The sequence below is a fragment of the Tubulanus polymorphus genome, chromosome 3 (genome assembly GCF_964204645.1).
Source record: "Tubulanus polymorphus chromosome 3, tnTubPoly1.2, whole genome shotgun sequence".
Classification (NCBI taxonomy): Eukaryota; Metazoa; Nemertea; class Palaeonemertea; order Tubulaniformes; family Tubulanidae; genus Tubulanus; species Tubulanus polymorphus.
The window spans coordinates 20,395,835-20,405,262 of NC_134027.1; the positions used below are offsets into that span (position 1 = coordinate 20,395,835).

At 36.5% G+C, this 9,428-nt stretch overlaps 1 protein-coding gene across 2 annotated transcripts; it reads left to right on the forward strand.

Moving 5' to 3' along the window:
- The first annotated feature begins 4,938 nt into the window (after positions 1–4,938).
- On the forward strand, positions 4,939–8,037 carry LOC141902601 (organic cation transporter protein-like). Of its 2 annotated transcripts, XM_074790411.1 has the most exons (10): positions 4,939–5,089; positions 5,213–5,388; positions 5,486–5,716; positions 6,011–6,207; positions 6,286–6,501; positions 6,627–6,761; positions 6,905–6,993; positions 7,086–7,206; positions 7,470–7,542; positions 7,634–8,037. In XM_074790411.1, exons 1-10 carry the CDS (start codon positions 4,954–4,956, stop codon positions 7,868–7,870), a joined length of 1,611 nt encoding a protein of 536 aa, XP_074646512.1. In that variant the 5' UTR covers positions 4,939–4,953; the 3' UTR covers positions 7,871–8,037. The 2 variants fall into 2 exon arrangements, with proteins under 2 accessions (XP_074646512.1, XP_074646513.1); XM_074790412.1 differs by lacking the exon at positions 5,213–5,388 and having other exon boundaries at positions 5,042–5,089.
- Positions 8,038–9,428: the final 1,391 nt, after the last annotated feature.

Below are 9,428 nucleotides of genomic sequence, written 5' to 3' on the forward strand. Positions count from 1 at the left end.
ATATTCTATTCCAGTGTTGTGTTTTGTATTTTGTTGTCGGTATCAGGGGTTTAGGATTTTTCATTTTGAGGACCCAATAACATCTGGCAAGTGTGGGTTACATAGATTTCATTGCACTTCTATAAACTGAAGATGATAGTAATTCCCTCCATAGATGTACAATATGACGACCCATCGTTTGATAAGGAATAAATATTGTGGTTAGGGGTTAGCGGTAAAAATCCCCTGGGTAAAAATCCCCTCGGTAAAAATCCCCAATTCTTCAGAGAGTAGGTAACAATCCCCTTCCTGAATGCAGTGTAAGTAGATACAATCTTAAGGTCAATTAATTCGTACAATTTATACATATATCCAATTTTTTATTTTGGAACATCATAAGGATATCATGAATATGAAAATTATAGTATATACTTGAATTAAAACATACCACAAATTACCAGCCCATTAATACTAGATCAGTTCTTAAAGTTACCACACAGCTTAATGAAAGGGTTCATTGCACTAATATATTACACTAGCTCGAATCTAAGAACTAAAAGTCCATTATTGCTAAGAATTCAGGGCATTGCACTCCTCAAATATACCACAAATCAACAAGATTTCACAGTACAAAAATATTTCAGTTCAAATTTTTTAAAGATACTACAAATAAAGAGTTCATTATTCTTATTAATTCTAACAATTTATTTTATTCTAAGAGCTTACTTAAAGAATTTATCCCAACGAAAGATTCCATTGCGCAGTTCAAACAAATTTCAGTCTCATTGCAAATGAAGAAAATTGGAGAAAGATTTTGCTTTGAAATGTTCTTGAACATCACCAAGTGTGGATTTTTACCTACTTTGAATATTTGGGGATTTTTACCTAGGGGATTTTTACCCAGGGGATATTTACCTACACCGTGGTAAGGACACAATCCTCATTCTTGGGATACGAATTCGTTGATTGCATTCGGTCATTTAAACTACTGGCTAATTTACAGTGGTCACTATTGAAAACGATTTATTGAGGTGCCCTTAAATCAAGAGAGATTCCGGAAAAAATGTCTCAGTCTTTCATGACTAAGTTGGTAATGTAGTTTATTTCACTCCATAATAACACCCGAGAACAAACTTAGTAATACATTTCAATCACAATTTATCATTTGATAACAAATAATGGCATGGCTTTACTTTTATTTAATTATTTGTATTATGAATTCAAAGTCTTCTTAAATTTGACGTTATCATGTTATAAATGACATGCTCTCAATGCCAAAATTCTAGGCCTATAATTCTCATGGTCACTCAATGAAATTTTATTGTTAGTGTGCAATTTACACAATTAACAAGTTTGTTCTCTGGTGTTATTTTGATAGGAAAAATTACTAAATTAGTGATAGACTGAGACATACATATTTTCCGGGACTTTTTTTCCAGGGACATTTTGTTCCGGGGACATTTTTACCTACATTCTTTATTAATACACAAGAATTCCCTTCAGAATCCATAGAATGCCCCTCAATGTTAATTCCTTTTTTTCATTTTCCACAGTCCTTAAGATCTTATGGATAATATTCTAATAATAAGAAAGATATTCATTTTTCCCTTTCATTGTTTTTCCTGAAAGAAAAAAAACAGTACTACTAAAAACGACCAACAAAATCTATGAAACAAATGATAACTTGGACGTGAAATTTCCCATTGCATCTTTTCCAGAAACAACACTCGGAACATTCTTCTACGAGTTAAATTGACAAGCTTGAGTTGATAAATCGCTGTAGGAAGAGGGCAGCAGACGAGGAAACTCCGTTGAGGCAGATATTCGATGCGGAAGCAAGAGAATCAAATGTAGCAGAATTAGTGACATTTGCAAAGAATGTATAAGCGTCGTCGGTTAAATATACCTGCATTACCTGCCACAGTAGAGGATATTCCGGCTGCCGTGGAGGACAGTTGTTATAGTGAAATGCGTGACGAATCTCCATTCTACAGGGGCGCAAAGCATACAGAAAATGGACTTGCTAAAGTTTTTGCTAGTGACTGGCAAATCCAACTTCTCACGGGAAGAGAATCAGCTCATATGGACGCCACATTTAAAACAGTACCCGCCACTTTCTACCAGCTATTTACAGTGTTTGTAACAATATCTGGTCATGTATTCCCGGTCATATAGGCACTGATGACTCGAAAAACGGAACAGTTATATCGTGTTTGCTAAGATTATAGAAATAGCGCCGAATTAACCCCACTAGAATTATGGCTGACTTTGAGGAATCACCAGCCATAGCGATACAAATATTGAAATAAAGGGCTGCTGGTTTCATTTTGTCCAAGCACTGCTACGTAAAATTCAATTAAGATTGGATTACAATATGCTTATCGTAATGATAATAATGTTCGCCAAACGGTTCTAAAGACTATGTGCCTTCCCCTACTCCCAGCAGAACGGATTCAAGAGGGTCTGCAAATCATCCGTCCGGAAAATCCGGCAGCTCGTTTAAAAAGATACTTCAACTACATCGAAACCTACTGGATGAGTCGTATTGGATCAGAAAGAATAACGGTTCATGGCTGTCCAGCCAGGACAAATAATGGTGTCGAAAGCTTTCATTGCAATGTCAGGCGGCGTTTTGGAATACATCCAGATATGTGGGTCTTGTTGAGACATTAACAAGAAATGACTGAGGATATGACGTCTACAGCGTGGACTAGAAATCCGTCGACGTAAAAAGCGAAAAGTAGTATCTAATGATGTGCGCATCAAGTCATGTATCCACCGTTTTGACGATGGCTTGTACACACTTACGGAATTCTTAGACGCAGCGAAATATCATATAGGCAAATACGCCTATGATGAAATTCAAAATGATGAAGATGATGATGAAGATGGCAATGATGATGATGATATCGACGAAGGCAATATTTCAAATGATGAACTTCCCGATTTGATTGAAGATCCCGTACCTGATGCGTAAGATGACGCCGAGCAAAACCAAGAAATACAAGTACAAACTAAACAGGATGATAGAATTCTATCATTTTCCATGTTGTGCATTTTCCACCCATTTTACTTTTTCTGAAATTTTCTGGCAGTGGATTTTTCTTTCAAATTCATGTAGGTTATTTTCCCTGTTGTACATTTTCATGTAATGCATTTTCTATTAATTTCCAATAGTGGATTTCTCTACCAAATTCCGACTGATCTTTTCCATCATTTCCAATGCCGCAAAAATTTCCACCCATTTCTTTTCTGTCATATTCCAAAAGTGGCTAATTCTATATGATTCTTGTTCGTCAACAACCATGTTGTGCATTTTCGTTTTGTACGTTTTCTAGCTATCCATAAAAATGGATAGCATAATGGCTGTACTGATTTAACAACACTAAATGTCACTGATAATTGTTATACATATTTCATCTATATTTCGTATTTCTTTATTGTTTTATGTCTCCATCTTATTACTCATTGTCCTCTGAGACTGTTTGTCTGTGTCAGAATGTGTTAATTGTTGTTTGTCTCACTGTCATGTCATTACTCGTCACCTTTGTTTTTGTATCATTTTCCATGTCTCAGAATTGGACTATTAATGCCGAAGAAGGATGTATCAAAGTTTCACTGACATGGACTGTCCAGTCATCGAAGCCTTCGAAAGCGGTGAAATCGAAGTCTACTCTGAATCGGGACCGTAGACGTATGCAGGAATTCCTGAACCGAAGGATGCTGAAAACAGAAGTTCCGAAGTCAACGAAATCAGATAAAGCTACCATGGACACAGCGGTCATGACTGTCAACACGACTCATGAAATAGGATCTCAGACAGTTCGTCATAACTACCGCTGAAATAAAGAAATTGGAAGAAATCTCGCAGAAACTTTCAGGTGAACTTGTCGATTTGAAGGTCAATTTAGAATCAAAAGAAAGAACTATTATTGGACAACAAAAAGAAATCTTTGGACTACAATCAAAATTGGATAAATCAAAAATGCGAAATTATCCTTGTCATTGCGCTAAAGATCCGAAAAACTCTCAAGCATGCGAAGATACATTAACTGATATCGGTGCTCTTTACGAAGCAGACCAACCGAAAATCATGGCTGCAAAGCGATCAGGAATATTATATGAGGTCCGGGTGCAAGATCCAATCTCGAGAAAATACGCTGATTTCTTTGTGCACTGGGGACAATCATTATCATCAGTTTTCTATGGCATTTTGAACAGATACGATTTGGATATAAAATCATTCACCTATCGCGAACCAAATTCCAAAAATAAATGCTTGGACATTGATCGAAATACTTCATTGTGCTCGTTACATGAATCAGGAATCATCAAACACTTATGGGATAAAAAGGGTAGAAATATAGTTTGGTTAGGAATGAGATTTTGATTAGCTTGTGAATGATCAATACTTTTAATTTGTATAAAAATATTGTTCTCAAATTGATAATTCTTCATTAAGTTCATTTCATTTAATTTTCGGGGACGAAAACTTTCAGAACGTAGTGGGGGAGGATTTAACAACACTAAATGCCACTGATAATTGTTATACATATTTCATCTATATTTCGTATTTCTTTATTGTTTTATGTCTCCATCTTATTACTCATTGTCCTCTGAGACTGTTTGTCTGTGTCAGAATGTGTTAATTGTTGTTTGTCTCACTGTCTCACTCTCATTGTCTCAAGTACCGTACGTATCAAAACAAAATGAAGTAAATAAAAAGATCGTTAGATCTGGGAATGCAGTTTTTTGTACTTTTTGTGTATACGTGAGCACAATGAAATTTATGCACATATGTGCACGGTTTACAACGCCGAGTTGACAAATATGTTTATGGTAGAATTACTACTAATCCAGTGATTTGGCATTAGCCCAGATTCTACATAAACAATGCAAAAATATACGGTATGATTGTTACCTAACATCATACACAGTTATGATAGATTGGCTGTTAAGTTGTGCGTACGAGCAATGGATGACGCGATTGAGAGGACTTACAAACAGTTGTTGAAGGGTAGCAAAAAGTGGCATATTCTCACTTACCTCTGTTGGGTTATACCTGCGAACTTCGTGTACGCGCTTTTTTCCATGTCAGTAGTTTTTACAGGTATGTTTAGTTTATAAAAAACAAATCCATGATTTCATGGAAACCAAATCATCAGCTCAATTCGCGCTTTCGAATTTTTTGCGTTTTTTCGAAGTCAAATTGTTGCACCATAATTGTTTGCAGCTGGTGTACCGGAGCACCACTGTACAGTCCCTGACAATACATCGATACCGAGAAAAAAGAATGGGGATCCAGAATCCTGTCTCATTTACAGTAATCTAACCTCCCATAATAAAACAGAGCAATGTTTCAATTGGACCTATCCTGATATAGATTTTGGAACTACAATCGTGTCCGAGGTTAGATGTTCTTTTTATTTTCGATAGCTCTCATCTGTTGTCAGATCAATGATGTTTTAATTAATCCAAATATCGTTGAATATTGTCTTTATCACAGTGGAATTTAGTTTGTGAACAGAACTACCTCGGTGAACTATCACAGTCATTCTATATAATGGGTGCGATAGCTGCTACGTTATTGATAGCGCCGCTTGCTGATATCTATGGAAGGAAACTTTTATTTTTGGTTATCAATGGTTCACTGGTTTTCACTGGCATTGGTGCTGCTTATGCCGTGAACTACGCCATGTTTGCAGCATTCAGAGTTCTAAATGGCATGGCTGGCGAAGTAAGCTATTAACCACCTTGTTTTAGATAGAACCCATTATCCTTACACGTTGGCCTCTACCTCTATAGTGTTTGTTCATGGATGAATTATCATAGTGAAGGCTTCACTTTGCTGTATCACCAATATATAACGATGAAAAAAGTGGTAGACCTGGAAGATACTTTGCACCTCTAACCAAATTATTTACTGTCTAACTCAGCTGACTGTCAATAAGCAGACATACTTTAATGATCCACTAAGCGGATTATATTTTTCATTTAAGCGGTAAAATGATGAACATTAGTTTGATTTCAGGCTTGTTTGATGATAGCTATTGTCGCATCTGTTGAACTGTTTCCAAAAAATCTACGAACGTTTGCCGGTCAGATATTGTTTGTATGGTGGAGCATTGGAATGATGTTACTTGATTTGATGGCGTATTTTATCAGGAATTGGCGTCACTTACAGCTAGCAGTGGCTATCATGCCAGTCATAACAATTATTGATATTTGGTTAGTTATATAATATGTTATATATTATATTCTTTGTGTAATCTACACTTTGGTCAGTGTGTGTCCCTGTCGTTAAAGGTTGATACCCGAATCTGTGCCATGGCTGTTGTCAAAAGGAAAGGTAGAACAAGCTGAAGAAATCGTTAAAAAGGCAGCTGCCTTTAATGGAACGACACTTCCACAACATCCATTCGAAGTACAGACTGAGGCAAAAGAAGAAAAAGAACTCGGTCGAATGACACTATTTCGCGAACCAATTCTTAGACGAATTACGTTTATACTGTTTGCTTTATGGTATGTTTGATCGAATATGCCACAAGATTGTACTCTCAGGTTAAAATCATTTCCCTCAAATACCAGGTTTCCAATTTAAAATTTTAAGTTAACATTATCAATTTAAACCTTCCTCTATTGGGCAGGTTTGTCAACAATCTAGTTTACTATGGTTTATCACTATCAGCAGCTGAATTAGCCGGTGACCGATTCTTGAACTTCTTCCTCATGGCTCTAGTCGAAATACCCGCTACTATTTGTTGTATGTTTGTTTTAGAAAGGTAAAGATGTAAATGAATTTCACAAATATTACAATTTTGGGCTATGAATATCAATTATACGTACCGTTATATTGTCAAACATGGTACATGTAAATCTATAGTTATTTCTATCTAAACGCATTTTTCTACGTTTTCTATTTCAGTCGAGCTGGGCGACGAATAGCGTTATCTAGTTTTCATATTTTAGCCGGTATTTCACTAATTCTACTCGTATGTGTACCACCTGTCACAGGTTGGTATATATAACATATATATGATATGGTAAATATTTGATATCTATAAAAACGCTTTACTGTTTCAATTCCATATATTCTCTCGTTTCAGCGAGTGGAAAAAATCTGATGTCCTTATCCGTATTTCTGACTTTAGTTGGTAAATTTAGTATCGCAGCCTCATATAATGTAGTCATCCAATATAGTTTAGAATTGTATCCTACATCAATTAGGTAATATTTGAAACTGTCACATACGTAGCCCTGTTATAGTCTTTCGTAAAACCGTAAATCAAGACGTCAAAATTGGAAATAACTCGTTTGGCCAAGCCGATCTATCCAGTACGCAATATGAATAGCAAATCTTAACTTTCGTTGCATATCAAATTCAATTAACCCATAAAGTAGAAATACAATACAAGCTACCCTAAATAATCTAAAGGGGAACATGTTCTTCATGCAGGATTTACATTCCATCTAATGTTTTTCAATTCAAGGAATACCGGGTCTGGAACATCATCGTTTACGGCCCCGGTCGCTGGCACTTTAGCACCATTTACTGCTTATCTAGTAGGTTCATTGCTACAAGAAGCCTATTATTTAAATAACCTAAGTTGATATTTTATTATAAGATTATTTCATTATTAAATTGATATTTCAGGCGCGTTTGGTGCCGTGGGCTCCCGGAGTTATTTTCGGTGTTATGTCCCTGTTCGTCGGAATTCTGGCTTTGCTGTTACCGGAAACGAGAGGATGGCCATTACCGCATAGTTTGGAGGATATGAAACAGTGGCACCTACCGAGTATAACGTGTGGTTTATTGAACAGAAGAAAAAAGAATAAATCAGTACGTGTTAACAGCAATGAAGAAAAGGAGCAAGCGACTACTTTACTTTGAACTGAGTCTAGTATATTTCATCTTTGGGTGTATACTGTATATGCATACTTTTTGTCTGATGACTATCAATAAAATTTTGTCCGACAGTCGCACGGTGGTCGGTTTCCATACTCTGGACCTAGTGTTTTGTGTTCCCCTCGTATTTGGCAAATGGAATATATTCTAAACAAGTGCCAGGATTATTTCTATATTTCCGTTTGAGGAAGTACACGAGTCAAATCAAGAAATTATCTGATAGTACATTATTTTTTTTACATTGTTACCCACAAACAAAATTTGTATCATTTATATCAATAGAAATAAATCGTGTAGCAGTCTTCATATCGCTGTACCGCACACACTGGGAACTTCCTTAAACAGTACGTTTTCTCGCTCTATGGCTGTTCTCTCTACGTCTCGCCTCCCGGTGTCTCTCTAGATTTCTGGCCCCTCCTTATATAGCTGCTCGCGAAACTACCACGAAACACGAGCATTAACTACGCCCAAATTACCTATTATGGTAACAGCAACCATATTTGATTTCCCCTTTTTCCAAGAATGATTTTTTACCCCAAAACTGAAGGGTTTATCAAGGTCGAAATAGTTCGGTTCAACCAAAATTTAGTGATGATACCAGGATCTAAATGTTCTCTATAGCTTACATAGGATACATGTAAGTACACTTACATATCAGGATTGTGCCAGCCTCGTCTTTTGAAGGTTAGATTTTCATGGAAATTGAACTTTTTCTTGAAATTGGAACTTTTTGTAAGGTGCCCATGTTAATGTCGGGCCCTGGGAGTATTCGCGCCGATATCTCTGAAATATGGGTCCGGACTTGACCAGGAAGCGAACAAAAACACCAGGAAAAATAATGGGTGAATACTTGGCACCATCTTAAAACCTGAATCAAACCACTTTGAAATATCGATGTACAAGTAGTGACCGACAATTTTCAGTACAATTTTTCCTCATAATGGCAAATAGAAGTTTAGTTATAGTCAATGAAAAGTTTTCGGTAATTGGGTACCCTCACACTGTGCAGTCTCTGACAATTCATCGCCATCGAGAAAAAAAGAACGGGGTAGTCAGAGTCCTATCCCATTAGCAGTAATCTAACATCCGATAATAAAACAGAGAAATGTTCAGTTCCGATGATGATAGGTTTCTCCGTCAAGGGGTGCAGTGAGTTGATACTTCACATCAGGTGCGTTTGCCTAAAAGTAAACGTTGTACAGGCGAGCGGTTTTGTGTTTCTAATGTACAGTGTGTTTGTCCACATTGATAGACCGTCGGTAAGAATGCAACACGGGCACGTAAAATTCAAATGTTTGTACCGTAACAGTCTTGGTCAGTTAGATTTATAGTTATGGTAAAAGACGCACACCGCTGCATAAACTGTAACTACAATTACCGTCATATAAAGAATAGATGTATATGAGAAGGACAATCCTTTCTGGTCTATGGTTTATTGAAGACCGAGAATTGTGACGTCATAAAACTATTTGCTTGTGTTTAAAAAGATAATGGAGACTAAGGTACAAATTTCAATCAACTGATTTTCATGGCTAAAGATGAC